At 39.9% G+C, this 18,232-nt stretch overlaps 1 protein-coding gene across 7 annotated transcripts in view; it reads left to right on the top strand.

Moving 5' to 3' along the window:
- JADE3 (jade family PHD finger 3) overlaps positions 1-18,232 on the top strand; it is a 69,522-nt gene that overhangs the window by 29,243 nt on the left and 22,047 nt on the right. For all 7 annotated transcript variants that reach the window (XM_072849591.1, XM_072849589.1, XM_072849594.1 and 4 more), the window contains 3 exons: positions 5,353-5,412; positions 6,552-6,634; positions 16,916-17,073. In XM_072849591.1, the coding sequence (XP_072705692.1) occupies positions 5,364-5,412; positions 6,552-6,634; positions 16,916-17,073 (290 nt within the window). In that variant the 5' untranslated portion in view covers positions 5,353-5,363. The remainder of the gene's footprint in view (positions 1-5,352; positions 5,413-6,551; positions 6,635-16,915; positions 17,074-18,232) is intronic.

Genomic DNA, 18,232 nt, shown 5'->3' with positions numbered 1-18,232 from the left:
TGCCTTCAGTCAGTGCAACACTGATTTTCCTTGGGGAGAGGAGAGAATGGTGGTAGAGGCAAGTGGCTGTTTCTTGTTCACTTCAGCAGTGCAGATATTTGTGAATAACCAAAAAGGAGCAAACATAATTTAGAAATCATTAATTACAAAACATCTCCCCTAGATTTTTTGAAATATCAGTGTTATCCTTTTAGTCAGATTCTTGCACGTGCTGGCTGATATGTTGATTACTCTTAGCTTGGGATCCATGTTTAATTTCAGCCAGGTGAGTGCAGGGTGGATTTTTCCGGGCTTTCCTTGAAAATGCAGTGGTGTACTGGATCCAGAATTGGTTTTGGCGCCAGGGCAAAATTCCCAATATGGGCAGCGGCATTCAGGAAACTGAGGAGATGCTGGCAGCCTGATGTTGCTGCCTGTGGCTGAGGAGAGTGCGTTTTCTGGGGTTATTTTTGGTTGAACACCCAAAAGGTTCAGGACATCTTGACCTGCGTTCGGGTGTTTAGGTGATGGCAGGGAATGAGGCCAATTTCTCCTTTTTGAGTTGTGGTTCTTGTCTTAAGCTGTTGTGAGCAGATCAGGGATACGCACGCAGCATGGCTTGACAAGTCAGAAACGTGACAGGTGTGGAATATGGTTCAAGTTTAGGAACTGCTCTGGTAATCGATATTAAAAATGATACCAGAAAATGTTCCATTGCAGTAATTGCCTGGAGAGTGGAGTATGTTTTTGCTTGTGACATGGTGATTTCTTAATGTCATTTCTGTATTTTAATTTTCATTTAAAAGATCCCTGAAGGTGAGCATCTTTGGAATTTGTATATGTTGTCATACAAAGTGATCGATCAGCTGTTAGTCCTTCTGTGGATTTTTGGGAGGGGGGTGTGTGCAAAAAAAGTTTAGATTGAGGCACGTTATGTTCTAATTTTTAATGATCATTTTTAAGGTAATCTGTGCTTGACCATAAGGCTTGAGCACATTTTGAATCCACAGCCAAAGCACCCCTACTTACCTTTTAAGGTAGTGAGAATCATTACTCAGTGACTGGGAAAGAAGGGTTTTCTTGGGGCTTTTTGAGGGGGTGGAGCCGCTTACCTCTTTTGCTCTGCAAAAACATTTCAGTGTTGAATTGCTTTGCACTCCTTGTTTTTCTTAGCTTGTACATTGGAACTGCTAGAAAGTTTAAACTTTCTAAACTGCTAAAACTAAGTTCTCAAAATTCAAACAAAAAGTTCAGTGTGCACATTTGCAAAACGCCTGGATGAAGAGAAAGAAAGTGGAAGGAGGTGGATGGTTTTAGCTGCTCGCTGTATGGCATTTCCATCATGTTCCTAATGATGGCTCATCTTTTCTTATGTCTTTTTTTCTTTATAGGTAGCATCTATTTGAGGCTGTTTTCTAAATTTGTTTTTCAACTATTCTGTGGAAAAAAGTATTTATCCTCTGTTATAAAAATTTACTAACTTTTTCATTTTGTGTGTAAAAAATAATACTATTTACTTGATTCTCTTTTGGTGTTGCCACATGCCACTCATTATAACTGATACTCTGAGGTAGGAAAAGGGCACTGGCAATCTCATTAATTTATTTCGCACCTTTTCATTAAGTCTTCATGCACATGTTGAAAAAAATTAATTGTGCTCCTTTATTCTAGGCTTTATTGTCACCATGGTTTTCAGGGGTGAAGTTAGAAAAGGGGCAAAGCTAGGATATATGAGAGATTCTACCCATTTCTGTGGGATTTTTAGTTCTGCTTGTTTGGTCTGGGTTTTTGATACATGTGGATTGCCCTTTCTTTCTACAGTTAGCCCTTTTAGGGGTATATGTGTGTGTATATATAATTTTATTTTATTGTAACTTCTTCATAGCACTTTGCAAGTGATAAAATGTAAATGTGATGGAAGAAGAAGGAATTGAGGCACAGGGTTGGTTGCAGCCTTGCTCTGGACTGTATCACCTGGCTAATAGTATCCTTATCTGAAGCTGAGGGACAAACTGGAGGGTGCTGGACTGCTTTTGGAGGGAATTGGACTGAAGCTGGGAAAGGCTGACATTGGTTTCCATGTTGTAGAGTCTGGCTTTGCATCTCCTGTCTTTCTGAACTGAGTGCTGCTGATTCTTCTGCATTCTGCAACGGCAGGTGGAGGAGTGAGACAAGAGCTTTACCACAAAGCGGGTGTTACTTTGGGGTCCCTCTGTAATGGCTAGGGGGTGGAAACTTCGTTAGTGAGCCTTTCTGATGAGCCCTCATGCTTTGGGGTGGAAGTGAGGTGGAAGTTGTGTGGCAGTCCCAGTGCACGCAAGGGTACAGCAAAGGAGTCTCCTATTAAAAACAAGTGAAGCCCCCTGCAGAGGTGGTCCTGTTGAATGATGCTGAGGCTGTTACTCCTGCATCATGTGGGGGCATACAGTGAACTTGTAGCATGTTGGTCACTTTAATAACCTGTCTTACTGAACGCAGCACACCTGTGATTTGTTGTAGCTCTGTGGGCTCTTAATTCACTGTTGTTGTGGTTAATATTGCTGCAAAAAATCAGGCAGGAATCCAGTGTTATTACTATTCGGGGCTTTTACCCTGAGTGACTGCTTTTTCTGTTTCTGTCTGCAATGATGGAGGTGTAAATCTCTTGCCTGAGCTGCTACAAATCCACTTCTCAAATACAACTTTTACTTTTTTTTTTTTTTTTTTTAGTTTTGGTTTGTTTTATTTTTTCTCCTGTGGAGTTGTTGGCAGAGGTGTGCTTTCTGTTCTGAAGTTTTTGTTACACTTGCCGTTTCTGTGTAAGCTGTCTTTGAAGTAGCCATCTCCTCTCTCCTTTCCCAGTTGCCCAGGCAGAAGTCCAGGCTTCCTGGGTGTTCCTTCCTGCAGTTATCTCTCTCAACCTCGTGTATGACCCTACTTTAACTGAATGTTCACGTTGTGCTCTGCAGATTGCTGTCTTTAGTACGGAGTGAAAAGGTTTTATTGCTGCAAGTTTATATAGACTATAAATGAGAATCGCCTGCCATAAGCTTTCAGCACCTTTTAACAACTGCTCAAAAATTCATCTGAACATAAAAACAAAGCAAGCAGCGAGCACTTGCATTTCTTGCTAAGAAATGGAAGCGAGGAATGCTGCTTGGCACACCTAGATGCGTCTTTTCATCATCTCCCAAGGTCTTGTAACATGCCCGATGGCCCGTAAGCCAGGGCAGTTTGGAACTAAAGACTGCCAGCAGAGAAGGTGTTGCCACAGGCAGAACCTGCTCCTTTTTAGGGAGGGTTGTATGCTCTGGGGGGCTGGGTTTGGCTGCTGGAGTACAAACTCTCAAATAGGCAATCTCATTTTATTTGCTCTTGATTAAAGTCCATGCCTTTAAACCTCATGAGTTGGCAAGATGAAAGTAGTCTTCTAGTCCTCCCCTCGCTGCCCAGCAGTTAACTTCAAGTCTGATCCCCCCCAAAACATGCACAGAGACAAGCCCTTCTGGCCCAAATGCCTTCTACCTGTCAAACAGCTTTTGCCTGAGATTCATGGAAACTTCTTCACCTGACTGGTGCCTGCACAAGCCACCTTACATTGCTAGCTGGAAGTGAAGTCCTGTGGTGTTTTGGGTATTTTGTTTTTGATGTCGCTCTTCTGTTGGACACTGGTCTTTGTACACAGCATGGCTGTCTTGCCTCCCCAAGGTTGCTTGAGCTGTGAGAAAGTGAATTAATGTGAAATTAATTGTTACGTAATGGGAGTTTATAGCTTGCTTAAGTGATACAAATGACACCCTTTGATGTCCCGTCCCATTGACCACTGCGTCTATCTGTCCTCCCCCCAGGTTAAATACCTGACTCAGAAGTTCTGTATCTACCTTCTTGAAAACTGCATGCATCACTTCCTTTTTCAACTTTCAGGAGTCTGGGCAATGTCTTTTTATAACAGATAGGACAAAAGGATTGTTTTAAACTTTGAGTGATCATTGCATTTAGATTCAGTAATCTCACTCTCTTAAATATAAAGGCTGCTGATAATTTCCGCTAAATTAAATGCTTGTGCTGCAAACAATTCAACTGCAATCTCTTCAAAGCCTTTGGACAGGCTTCTCTTATCTGGAAATCCTGTTTATCCCATGGTCTCGGATAATCTCAAGACCCATTGTACAGTAACTAACGTGGTGGGTTTATCAAATGGGATATTTAGCTGTGTTGCTTTTTTTTAACTGCATGTGGTTTTGTTTAAGAAATGAAGCTGCTTACGTTTCAGGTGTGGCCAGGCTGGCACTTCTAATACTGCAGGCATTTCAGGTTCAGCTGTCTGTAACCTACTTGTGCCTATCTTCTGCTAAAAAAAAAAAAATAATTATAATCTATTCTTGCAGAATCATTTTTTACTTCTTTTCTCTAATGATTTGCTCATTCAATCCATTAAAAAGATATGAGTGATTTTCATTTACTGTTATTAATTGTAAACTGTTATTGGTTTGTATTTAACAAATGTAACATTGAACATTATAGAATGGCAGGACTACATTGAATATTACAGAATGGCAGGACTTATATGAATGTATATGGATTTCTGTTGGCACTTGTTTAGAGTATATAGCTGATCACTATTTTGATCCTTCTTTTATTAAGTAGTGGTGCAGAATTTTTTTCTTTCCTATTCTCTGTATGTGTTACATGTTCAAAAATCAATTTCAAAAAGCTCAGTATCTTTTTCTAATGGAACTAGCACAGCGCCATGAAAGTATTTCACAGCGATACCCTTGATCACTTCTCAGACTTCTGAAAACCACATATCTTGTGAACTAAGCGGTGATCAGATGATTTAAATTAAATGGCATCAGTCACCATTTTCTGTGATTGTCCCTATTTAAAATCTGCCTTTTGTTTTGCATGGATGCATTTGGGTTTTTTGCTGCCCCTCCCCCCCCCCCTTTTTTTTTTAAGGTGAGTTATATTTCTAAATCCTTGCCTCTCTGTGCATCCACCTTATTTCCTGGCCTCTACCTGTGTCTCAGCTAGCGACTGCCACCATGGCAACTCTTCCTCTGGCTAAACAGATGGGACATTGAGTCTCCTCCGAGAGCAGAGCGCTGCTCATGCCCTGCCGGGAATCAGCTGGCGGGTTGCACTCCTTCTCTGCAAAAATTAAAGCAAGCTCTGCCCAGCAGAGGAATGCTGGTTTTGAGGGTGCTCAGTTTCACAGATAATACCATGGTCTAATAGTTTGCAGAAATAAAATGTAGTGGCTGAACTGGGATTATTTCTGTGCCTGAAAGCTCTTCAGAGCAGCTTTGCCTTTAGTGCGAAGAGCTTGGTGTCAGCCAGCAGCCGGTGATTTTCTGGTAGAATGGTTGCCATCAACTTTTTTTTTCTCTTTAGGATGCGTCAGGATGAAACGCCACAGGCATCTAAGCACCAGTGACAGTTCAGACAATGAGAGTAAGTAATACCTACTAGTTTTTCTTTGGTCTATCACCCCCTTGTGGTTTCCTTCTGTGGTTTGAGGGCAAACCGTTTCACCTCTTATAATTAAAAAAAAATGTTTCTTGCTTGATTTCTTTTTGTGTTCTGTGGTCTTTGGTGTTCCAAATCCTGTTATGGGAGGAAAATGAGGCGAAGTATCCTGTAAACCTGGGGGGAGTTTTGAGTCTACTTAGAATTTGAAGAGAAACTTGTATGTCCTTCCCTTTCAGAGTTGGGAATAAGAAATCTGTAATTCAAGAGAAATTTTACTGTACAGGGTCCTATTTTGTAATTATTTTTTTTTAAAGGAGTCCTGTTGTCTCTTCTTGTGTAGAGCCTCAACTTTAAAATTACTGGGGGTGGCAAGCTATTCAAGTATTGATATGTTAGATTTATATGTAAGATAGAGTTATAACTAATATATTCATTGTTGTGTTATCTCATACTGATTCCTGATCTATTCCACTTTGGTCTGTTATACGACTTAGTAAAGTTATATTTTAAATGTTCCTTGGCACACATCTGCCTGAGGTTGCATCTTCCCATTTTATCTGGAAAAAACCGCCTGTATGGCAGGGTCTTGTTTTGTTTCTTATAAACCTGTGCCTATCTAATAACTCTATACATAATGATGTTCATTGTCATATTTTTTGTGAGTCATCAATATATCCTGTACTGAAATAACACTTTGCCCAGAAATGTCTAGACATCACACTACAATTTTTTGCATCTATCATCAGCAGGCTTTAGTATCATTGCTTTTTTGGTTTGGTTTTTTAGCACTTGCAAACTCTGTCCTAGGTTTTGCTCCTCCTTCCACTTTGTTAAAAAGGAAATGAAGGGAAGTGGTCTGCCTGCTTGTTTCTGTTTACTCATGCTTGTATTGGGCAGAGCAGAATGTACCCATAAACTCAATGTGCTGTGGTTTTACAAAGAACGAGTGGAACAGGAGGAGCTGTAATCAAGCCTACAGACTGCCTAAGACTTTTTTGCCCACGTCTTGTCAAAAAATTATGGTAATTCAAGAGATTGGAGTGCCTTGTGTTTTACTGAAAAATTAAATGAATTGAAATGAGCTATAATGGTCCTTTTTTATTTCTTTTTTTTTTTAACAGGTCCTTCCACTTCCTTTTCTTCTTGTTCTAAATACAGGAGCAAGTCAAAAACACCAGCAAATGAACAAAAGAAACCTGCTGAGGTAAGATCCAGGGTTAAAGATCGGTCGCTGGTAGTTTTTTGTCATGTAGTTTTCATGTTTCTAAGCCTTGAAATTGTGAGCTGTGAACTAGTGCCAGTGAGTCCTTTTGTCACCTGTCAAATTATCCGTGAAACTGTGTTTTCCCCACTGCACGAGTATTATAGGAGCTCTGGTGGCATTTGGTTTGGTGTCCCAAAATGACTTATGACATTTGCAGACAGTAACATGTAGTTCGTTCTTCTGCTGAAGTTTAGTCTCATTTTGAAATTGGAAAAGCTGGGATGGTCTTATGATTTGAGAGCATGCCACAGAAAGAAGTAGTTTGTGTGTATAGGAAGGATACTTTCTTTCTGCTTTAGGATAAAACAGTGGGACACTTAAGTGGGCAGGATATGCATGAACAGTGCTTACTCATCTTCTGCCACTTTCTCACTCTTGGCTTTTTATCTTCAATAAAGCTTTTTTACACTGCCATCCCCACCTGTCAGGACCTCTACACCTATCACCACTGTCACTGGATCTGTATTCACCAATTGAATAAATTGGCATTTATGCACAATCCAGTGCTCAAACAAATCCATCCTATCAACCATTCCACTGGTAGCCCTTTTTGAGGAGGATTTGTTGGCTGCCTTCTCCATATTTGTTGCTTGCTTTCTTAAGGGCTGAAGTCAGATAATAACTGCAAATGGGAGAAACGTTTCTTGTAGCTAATTCCCATTACTTGCTATCGCATTCCCTCTAAATGAGTCCTTCAACATGCTAGTATGAATGTTGATGCCTGAGGTTACTGAAAAAAAGACTGATAAAACCCACTTTGCTTCTCTAGAATTTAAAGCTGAGAGTTATGTCCCAGAAGTAATTTTGTGTACTATACCATCAGCTTTTTACCTGCTTAGATACTACTGTGCAAGGCTGCATAAACTATATAGATTGTCCTCATACAGCAAAAGCTATTCAGCAAACATACTTAATGCTTCTTTTCTAAATGCTGCTAACTAGACGAGTTTGGTTTGGTAAGAACAAGGTAAATGTTACAGAAATGTCCTTTCTTTGGAAGCTTAATTTTTATTACAAGTTAATTGAAGAAAACTCACTGATTCATTTCTAAAAGAGAATCTTGCGTGAATGTTTCAATAAAAGCAAAATTGGCCACAACGAGCTACATAGATAGCGTTTTATTTACAGCCACCAAGAAGGTTAAGAAAAGCCTACTATGCTTTTTACCTTTAAAATGTTGGACTGAGGATTATGGTTCTGTAAGAGTTTTAATCTTAAAACAGCTCGTGGCTACTGAGGTCTTGTAATTATTGCTCATGTTTGCCTAGGCAGTAGCTTTGTTGCTAGCCAAGCTGGGCAAATGGGAACTGAAACACATACACTGCCAGACTTGTTGCTGTTTCAAATACACCTCAGTGCTAGTCCCTTACCAATCCCTTCTTTCTGCCCAGCCATCCAGCTTTCTTCTTGTATCTCTTCTTCTTAGAGATTGTCCTATTACTATTTTCTTTGCCTTTGCTCCATGCTGTCTTTATGTGCATATGTACATTATAAACAATAATTATGAAGACGTGGTCCACGTATATAGCATACAAGTGTTCTGTTTACATAACTTCTAGGAATTAAAATGAGCAGTGTTTTCAGTTCCTCCTCTTGAGGTCTTTGCTGCTTTCTGCCTGTTCCAAGACAAAATCTTGAGCTCTTTAATGCTTTAAAATATGAAACTTTAAAGAACAAAATCTGGAATATACACTTGGAATTTAAAAAGTGTATTTCATAACATCATCCTTCCAGTAATACTTCCATCTTTTTGTCATCTTTCATTTAAGATACCCCTCCCAGAAAAAAAGAAAAAAGAGAAAATAATAATAATAAAAAAGGACAGAAATCTCAAGCCTTAGAATATGTCCTCTTCTGGAGGAGTGTCCCAAGTACAATATTTAAAAGAATCCTGAATAAAAAAAAAAAAATTAAGTCCTCTGGGAAAGGGAATGGAAAGGAAGGTGACAGTAATAATCTACCGCTTGTACGTAAGACTCTTGGCTATCCTTCCAGTTTTCCCTTTTCTTCTGCTAGAAGCAAGCACTCCTTCCAACCCCTTGAAAAGCATATGCTGGAGAGTGTATTACATGAAATGCTGTTGTCAGCAGAGCATTGAAATTGATTATTTATGCACCAAGTGGTGACAAGGGTGTAAAGCAAAGACTGAAAAGAGACCCCACCACACACCCTTCCAAAAATCATGTTGTAATTCCACAAGCTTTTTTGTAGTAATAGTTGTCTAATATCTTATGCGATAGAAACTTAAAATTTCAGGCTGACAGCATCCCTTTAGCAAGGGCTCTCTTTAACAAGTTGGCATTGCTCTCCTTTCATTCACCTCTGCTTGCCAGGCAGCAGGCTGTTTCTTGAGTTAGTGATGCAGAAAATCTAAAAGGTCAAAGCTATAAATAGCTGTTTGGGAATATTTTTGCTCGTGGTCTTCATACATTAATTTTTCTCTCATGCCAGTAAGCCTGGCTTTCTCAATTAAATTTCATGTGAATACATATGCTTTTTTCCACTTCCTCAACCATCTCCAGCCCAACCCAAGTACCTGGGTTCTCTCCCCAAATAAAAGCTCAGTGTCGGTACCGTGACCAACAAGGAAGTTAGTGTATCTGTCAGTCGCTTCACAGGACTTGTCTGTATGTGCCATGGTCCTCTGTGGTTGCCTATAAAAAATGGTGAGTGGCTGCAGCTGAGGACTGCTCTGCCTTGAATTGCCTCCCAGGTGCTTCAGAATCGAGGTGGGTGCAGGGATGGCCTCAGTGGAGTGAGGTTGTCTGGTGTTACTGGGGGGCAAAGGGGTGCAGTGTTAGAGTGCAAATGTCAAAGCCCATTCCCAGAGCCTGACTTACCCCAGGGGTTTACATCAGTGCAGAAGGGATGTTACGGGGTCAGACCTGGGGTCCGCTTACCCCATTCTCCTCCTTGGAGAAGAAGGTGAGAACAAGGCAAGCCTGTAATGATGCTCCTTCAGGCCATGGTGTTTCTCTGTAATTTCAAAAGCGAAACTGTGGCTCTTGGTGTTCCCCTTCTGGATCACAATTGATCAGAAACTACTGAAACAGTGACTTAAAAATTCTGCTATCTGATTAGCTTTAGCATTTACTTTGAATAAATAAATTATGTTAAGGTTACAGACACACCAGTTGTATAAATCATAACAGTTTTTCAGACCTTTATGATGATGTTGGCCGCATGCCATTCATATTGTTACCCCTCACGGATTTAAACCTAGACAGGAGGGGCTCGCAGGCCTAAGCAGTAGGCTGGGTGGGAGTAGCAGGGTAGGAGGCATTTGGATGTCTGGCTCAGCATGAAGCCTGTACTTTGCAGTTTCCTGTCTCCTTGGAAGCTGTAGCAGAAAATGATGGCAGAGTAGTTGGAATCATTTTTGCAGGGAAAACCTATTAGCCTGACCGTCCTGAATGACTGACCATTTCTTTTCCCTGAGGTTAGCGGGGTCACAAATGAGCCAAAGAGATCTTTATGACACTCAAGCTTATATATATATTCTTTTCAGTCCTCTCTCCCTCTTGAAACTGTAAAGCAGTTAAGTTAGCATTGTGCTTTTTTTTTAACCCTTCCCATATAAGATGGCAGTATTTTACCTCTCTTTGCAAATAGGGTTTTGAATCTCACAGCATAGTAGTTTTTAATCCCTCATTGCTGATAGTGACAGCTGTGTTGTTATGTGAAATGTAGCTTGTCTTCCACAAGTAAATGGTCTGCTTTCATTACTTGCGTATGTGAAACTTTTTTTTAGTGGCATTTAACTGCCACATAAATCGTAGGTTTTGATCCTGAGGATCACCTTGTAAGACTAGACTCTTGGCAGAAAATAGATTCTTTTTGCAGTTTGAAAGTGGTCGGTTTTATTCTGTGAATGAATGGGCAACACGGTTAAATTGTATCGCTTTGCGTGTACCACGCATAATAGAATAGGAGACTGTTACCTTTATGTGTGTGCTTACCTTAGAAAATCCTGAATTAACTTGGACATCTCTACAGGCTTCTCAAGACCTCTGGGAAACATGCCTAATGCGTTTCAATGAGCCGCTTTTTAGCTGGCTTGGGTTAGTTGATTAAAAAAATAAAATTTACAATACTTTTATGTAAGTCAGAGGTGCAACCTCATTGGTTATTTTTATGATCTTTTTTTACTTTGAGATACTGTCTCAGGCTATTTGAAGTCTTTAGCAAGAGGTGACCTGAATGCTAAGGGCATGAACAAGCTTGCTTGTGAAAAGGCTGAGCTATTTTACCTTTGGAAGTGAATGAGCAGGCATAACGGTGAAGTATGAATGGTCTGGAAACAGCAGAGCTAGAGCTTCAGTCCTGCCTGTCCTTGTGATGGAAGAACTGGGGAGGAAAGGTGGGGCAGGGCGGTGAATGAGGCCAAAAGTTAGGAAATCTGTAGCAATTAAAAGGATATCCTCTCCATGCATCATGTAATTACTGTGAAGCTCATCTGCTACAGGAAGTTGTTGAGACTGAGAATTAAACAAGATTAAAATTGGACAGATGATAATGAGTACAGATTTTTCTAAATATCTGTATAAATTAATACCACTTTTAGAATTGATTGTTAGGATTAAACCCCAAATCCGAAGCTTATGTCTGATTAGCAACCAGAAGGAAAATTGACATGTTCTTGCACATTCTTCTGGCTCGTGAGATACTGTCAGAGACATGATGTTAGGTAGGGTTGATGTAGTATCTGATATCCTGGCTTTTCCTATACATGCTTGTAAAGGAGGCTAGGAAGATTCATGGCTACTTAAAATAAAAGTACAATATTTCATTTGCTTGAGTCCTGGATAATCCATAAAAATAGTTTTATGGTGTAGGGGTTCGAATGTTAGGATTTACTGCAGTGCATGTCCAAATTTGTATGGATGTTTGAGAACTACAAATTTAATGCTACCCTTACTCCTTTCTGTCCCAGCTTTTTTAACATCTTAAGTTTTTCAGTCCAGTCAGCATACATGCCTGGAACTGTAGCTTCGTTTCCATTTTAAAATTATGTTGCCTTTTATTTACTTTGCTACCAAAAAAACCTCAACAAAACAAAAAACCCACTCTGTCTTGAGTCTCCAGACTCCTCTACAATAAGGTGCCTTAATTCAGAAACTTCATGCCCAGATTGCAACATATTAACAAGAAAAATTCTACCTTGCCAGGATGAGCCCACCAAATTTTGTCCTTAGAGCTTCATCCTCTGTAAATGGGCAGTCTTTTGCACATACTGTGAAACATCTATACAAAGATTAAACTATCTATGCTCAGATACTATGTGGCTACATTACACTTGTAAGAGGTCATATTACAATTTGGCTTTTGTTTTATTATTTATGAGGTGATTTTAGGTGTAAACCGCTGCTTTATAAGTGTGTTTACATTTTGCTGAGAGTGTTCTACTTCAGACCTGCAATAGTAGAGTAAGCTTTAATGCTTATGGGTGCTTATGGGAATAAAAAGTTACTAGATACTTTCAAAGGTAAATAAAAAAAGATGATTTGACCCCAAATATGATGAAAAGCTCATGTGTAACGTACTTTACAGAAAGTGCTCAATGTAGTTTGAGTGTTTGGCACCTAGAATTTCAAAGCTGGCTTTGGGGATGGGTTGTGTAGGAGACCAAAAATCCAGGAAAATACTGGCTGTTTCTGCTTTCTCTGGTCAGAGAGGATATTGGCCCTGGTTCCACTCTGTTTTCTGTAAAAGATTTCTGAGAGTATACCCTTGAAGGGGACAGGACAGGACATAGTAGTTCCCTCCTGCCTTTTAAAAATCATGGCTCTGTGTTTCTGGGGCAGTGGGTCTTCTGACTCCCTAAGCGGTGGGCGTGAGGAACAGAAACGCGTGTTGCTGACTCAGTCCGGGCTCTGCCGGGCACAGGGAAGCCTTAGGACTGAAGCAATTAGATGCAATCCAGCAGAAATCCCGCTTTGATTGTAACAACAGAGAAGTTAACACATAATTTACTTAAACCTTTGAGGTGTGGTTCCCAGTTGTGGCCTAGGCACCTGTGACAAGCGGCTTACCCTTGTTGGGGGTTTGTAAGCAGGTGGTCAAAGTACCCGAAAGCTCAGAGAATGTCACAAGAAGAAATATCAGTTTTCTTTCAATTTTCAAGAGATGACACAAACCATTTGTTTTCCCTCACGCTTGCATTTGGGCAAGACAAGGTGATTGAGCAATGGCATCAGTCAGCTTCAGTAGTAGCTTGCAGAGGGGTATTGGAAAAGGTATTTGACTTTTTTTTTTTCACCTCCTCTCCCTCTCTCTCTCTTTTTTTTTTAAAATGTGGTTTTAGGTTTGCAATGGTCATGAACAAAAGGTGCCTGACAGTCTGTGCAGATCTGATGTTTGAATTATTCAACTAAGATGGGGTTTGTAGAAGGGTGTTGTATTGTCAAGACCCACTCTCTGTCTTTGATGCTAATATTTTACTGTAATTCTCTATAGCGTTACTTGTATCCTCCCTGATATCTTTAGTGGATAAGGATGCTTCATACAAAATAGTGTTCTTTGTTTTCACAGCCTTGATTTATTCACAGAGTAAGCACAGGAGGGTCCTGTGAGGAAGATTATATATTGAATTTTCATAGAGTGCTTCCAGGAGTTCGGGTTAAAGTCATAGACAGCTTTTGGTGAAGCATTTATAAATGGATTCTAAGAAGTTAATTTTCCTTGGACATACTCTTGTAACATAATTTCCAAATAGGACTCAGAAGTCTGAAAAACAAATAAAACACATGAACCACATCTTTCCTTTCGCAGCTCCATGATATCGTTATTGCTTGGTGTGTTAGTGCCATGGGGGAGCAGAGCATCCTTATTTCTGGAGAATTTTTGTAGAATTTAGCTTTTAAAGGCTTTAGAGATGGCAGTGCATCTCTGCAAAGGTGACTAGAAAGTTCTCATTGTCTCAGCAAATCCAGGCAGACTTTTACTGCAGAACAAAAAGCTAATCTTGACCAAAGAACAAGGTCTCCTCTTCTAGATTTAAGCCCCAGCTCTAAAGTGTGAAATAATTATTAGAGTTTCTCAACAAAATGCTTAAGATTATTATTATATTATGATGAAAATGATGATGACATAAGCAAACACATTTTTCATTTATGTCACTCACTCAAAGTGCTGCACTGTTTTCAGCTGAAACTAAAAATTCCTGGCAGCAAAATGAAATGATAAGTTCAGACCAAGCAGTCTTGCATGGTAAGTAAGCAGGGCTAAAACTCATCTCTTCTTTCATGTTTTCAATTGCTAAAAATATTTTTTTAAAAAATCCCACTGTGACACAGTAACTTGTGCAAATGCTTACAGCAGTGGGGAGTTTCCCATTTCTGTGTGTACAGACCTGTCTCTGCTAGCTGTGGTTGGTTGGTTGTAGTTCAGCTCTGCAAGGCCCTTCTCTATCATGGTAAAGACATGCAGCGCTAGCGGAGTCTACTCTTGAGGAGTGATATATCTGGATGGGAATGCCTTGTTAGCCTAGACCTGGTGTGCTTATTTTTCAGGTCTTCTCAATATTTACAACATTACAGATGATATTAAAATAAAGTTGAAGGATTGTGTTTTATGTATGGTAAGAAATAGAACTGCTTTTGGGTGACTGAAAGGTGACCACTGCACTTCATGGGCTACCTGGAAGTGAAGGTGGTCCTTGCCAAGAGGAGAGTGTGTGCTGTGGAGTGGACTAGCTGTTGCTTTATGGATACAGTTAGTAAAGGAGCTGCATTGTTTTTCAAATAAGTGTCCAAAAAGAAACAACCACGAGGAAAAGCTGGCTATCTAAATCCTGAAGGCGTGTGTCTGCTCTTTGTTGAGTTGGCTTAGTTCATAGCCTTGAGGCTGACTGCTGAAGTAAAATTTACTTGATTTGTCAGAAAACTCTCTTTGGGTCCCCTGAGTGTTCTGGTTTATTTCCACAACAAAGAAAACACAGAATGAGTGATCAAGGCGCGTGTTCTCATACGTTTTCCTCTGAGAGTATTTTACTGTTGGAAGACCCTGCTTGGCCACACGTGAAGAAATGAGTGATGAGAGCTAGAGATTGTAATGATTCCAAGCGTCTGCAGGAAATACTCAATTGCACTGTTATCACAAGTATGAATAGGCAATTCTTAGGAAGTCTTGGTTGAGTTTTGGGGTTCCTTAAGGTTTCAACAGTTATGTTTATATTGGCTAAATCTTTGACCTTCAGTGGTACCTCTTGTAAATTTTAGAAATCTGAAGCAGAGAACTTAATACTGCGGTGTGGTGGTCAGTACTATACAACAGTCAAAAAAACAACCAAGTCCATGCTCCAGGGGATTTGTTCTCTAAAAACAGAGATGATACAGTTCACATACATAATGGATGATCAGACGATGAATTTGCTGCTAAGCAATGTAGTTAGAATACTGATGCCTTTAATAGCATTTTTCATCTAGTGTTTGAAAAATAGCGGGCTTGATATGAAGCATTCTACTTCTGTATTCTGTCAGTGGCTTAAAAGGTAGTTTGTAAAGCACTTACCTCAGATAAGGTTTGAGGAATATCGTTTCTGATAATTAAACCAGTCATTGCACTTCTCGGTTATTGGATTATTTTTTCCTTCTGGAGTTCTTTGGAATTGTGCCATGTTAGTGTTTCTCATAATCCTGGTTCTGTACCTGTAACACAGAAAATGAAAATCCCTTTTAAGTGGCATAAATCATTTTACGTTTTATTTTTGGTGTGTGCACATACTGCTTGGAAAAAATGGATGCTTGCAGTCTTAATGCTTTCACTCTTGTTATTCAGATTTTAATACAGGCCTGTTAGGTACCTGAGGAGTTTTACACAGAAGGCAACAGTGAACAGTCTGGTCTGAACCAAAGCAGATGACACATCAGTAGCAAATAAGAGAGCCTTGAGTCTGTGGTTTTGAGTTCCCTCGGTCAGCTTGCTCTCCTGGCAGCCCATGTGAGATGCGGTTGTAGGACATAATGAAGTAACACTGATGTTCCAGGTCACCGGCAGCCTATTTCAATACCTGTTTTTAGCACAGAGCCTTTTAAAATAATGTTTACTTGATGATTTCCAAGAACAGATGAGAATTTTTGCAGTAGGCATAACCGGTCTGGTGCTGTCAAATTGAAAAGGGTACACGAAGATATTTGGCTCTGAGATATTTTATTACTCTCCTGACTATAAAACTGAATTAGTAAGAAGAGAGTTCAACCTGCCACAGCTTATTGCAGGGATATTTTCCGTTTCATTTTATTGCCCTTTGAGGATTTGATTTCTCGTTATGATAATACAGTTAATTAGTTGTGATGTCTCCCTAACACCAAGCCACAGTCACTGTTTTGCTTTTATGAATGTTAAACTGGTGCAGTGTAGCAGTGGAGAAGAAAAACTATAAAGGATGCATATGCTCTTTATTTAAATTGTATGTACCTGTATTTGACAGACATTGACATTAAGTAAGCTTTGAGATGACTGATAATCATGTTTGCATGCTCATAAAAACTTAATCCTCTTGACCCGAGAGTTGAATGCTATGGTTGGAAGTTTGTCACTGGTGGGTTTGCTTTGTTTCACAATGGCGCATTTCATCGTATAGGTTAAAGGGTGCTGAGGCTGGATTGTGTTGCTGTGCCTGCATCGCTGGGGTTCATGCGCAGAGCAACACAGGTCTCGTGTTTCAGTAAAGGCAGCTGTTCATCTTTGATCCCTGAGACCCGACCAGTAAAGCTTCAAGTGGTTTTAATAAATGAACAAGTGCCTATACATCAATTTTGCTATGGCAACTGTTCGTAGCCCGTGATGAATATGACAGTTTAAAGTAGCTAAACTGAGTGAAAGAAAAGGATATGCTACCTTGTATCTAAGTTGGGGTAAAGCCTGCAGACTAGCAAGTAAAATAAACTGTTTGAAAGTGATATACTGAGGAGTCTTAAATCAGATGCAGGCCTCCTTTCTCCTCTCCCTGGTTGCCTGTAACAGCCTTCTTCCTTCTGATTAGTCTTCAGGCAGCAGTGTGGTTTTGAGCTGGCGTAAACTTCTCATCATACTGCACCTGATACACTGAGAGTTAATAATCTAGGTAATTTCAAATTGACTTGTTTGTGTGTTGGTACTCTTTAAAAAAAATTATCAAGGTATATGCATTGTTTCAGTGTAGATTAAGAAAAATACCTACTGCTTCCTTTAGTGCAATGCTGTTTCTCAAGCCACTCTTTTTCCTGGTGTTTCTTGCAGGTGTTCCGCAAGGATCTCATTAGTGCCATGAAACTACCAGATTCTCACCATGTCAATCCTGATGAATACTATATCTTTGCGGACACGTGGAAACAAGAATGGGAGAAAGGGGTCCAAGTTCCAGCCAGTCCGGAAACTATTCCACAGCCTTCTCTCAGGTAATGGTGATCAGACACAGATCACATGCACAAAACGTTGACTTAGAGAAGGTGGTCTCTCAAAAATAGGTTGTCTAAATGCAGTCAGCTTTTCTGTGTTGTTATATTTAAATCTCCAGTGAAGCAGCCTTCAGGCATGTTCTTAAACCAAACAAGTACCAATTTGGAAAACATTTCTGTGGCCCTTCAGTCCAGATCTGGTTCTATCTGTACACTGTTATAGTATCTACATTGTGAGTTTAACAAGGGGATCTTTTTTCCTGAGTCATATCATGCTATGGATTAAAAACTGTTTTCTCATTTGAGTATGGTGAGTTTAATAAATTAAAAATAAACCCAAATCTTATACATGTTACTTGAAAGGCTTCCCTATAAAGCATGATGATATAGAGCAGTAGGCACACAGTAGTTACCAATACCTGATAAAGTTACTCACTTGTTCATATAATTTAATTTTGGTTATTGTTGCCAAAGGTTTAACCCTTTCTGCCTTCTCTCGCCACAAATAGCTGCTTAAAATTATAGAAGTTTAGTGATCTCAGTTTCAGGGATAGATAAGTAACCTTTTGTTCTCTCACACTGTGCTTAGCCTAGGAAAGCATAACACTGTAGTCCTGCAACCCTTCCTGGTGGAAACAGAGTGTGTTTCAACATAGAAATGTTATTGCTAGCATGGTCTTTGAGACGAAGATAAATGAATTGTCCAGTGAAAGCGCTGATGCCAGCATAATTTAATTTCCACTGGGGCTATTGTCAGTACCAAGTTATTAAAAATAAATATATTGCATCTCATACCAGCAGTATTATATTAGAGGAAAAAATTGCTATAGATTTGGCTGGACCAGAGAAAAGAAAAGCTCACAAGGGAATGAGAGGAAAAAATGAGCAAGGTGAAGGGGGAGGAAGAATAGCAGAAGAACATTGTTTGTGCCAACATTGACAACCCACATTGTCCAGTAAGAATTATGTGGGATACTGCTTGACTGCTGTCTGCTCCTTCTTTACTCCTCTTGCCTTATTTCCCACAGCTTTGCTTTTCTCCTTGTCCTGTGGAGGGTTAGCTCTAGAAAGCATGCAGAGCTGCTCACGCGTGGCGCTGTTCCATTCAGTCTCTCCCTGGCTTCCTTTCACATGCAGGGCCTCTTGCATTGAATTCAGA

Source organism: Ciconia boyciana, chromosome 1 (genome assembly GCF_034638445.1).
Source record: "Ciconia boyciana chromosome 1, ASM3463844v1, whole genome shotgun sequence".
Taxonomy (NCBI): domain Eukaryota; kingdom Metazoa; phylum Chordata; class Aves; order Ciconiiformes; family Ciconiidae; genus Ciconia; species Ciconia boyciana.
Note: the sequence above shows the minus strand (reverse complement) of the source record. Positions and strands in the feature narration are given on the sequence as shown.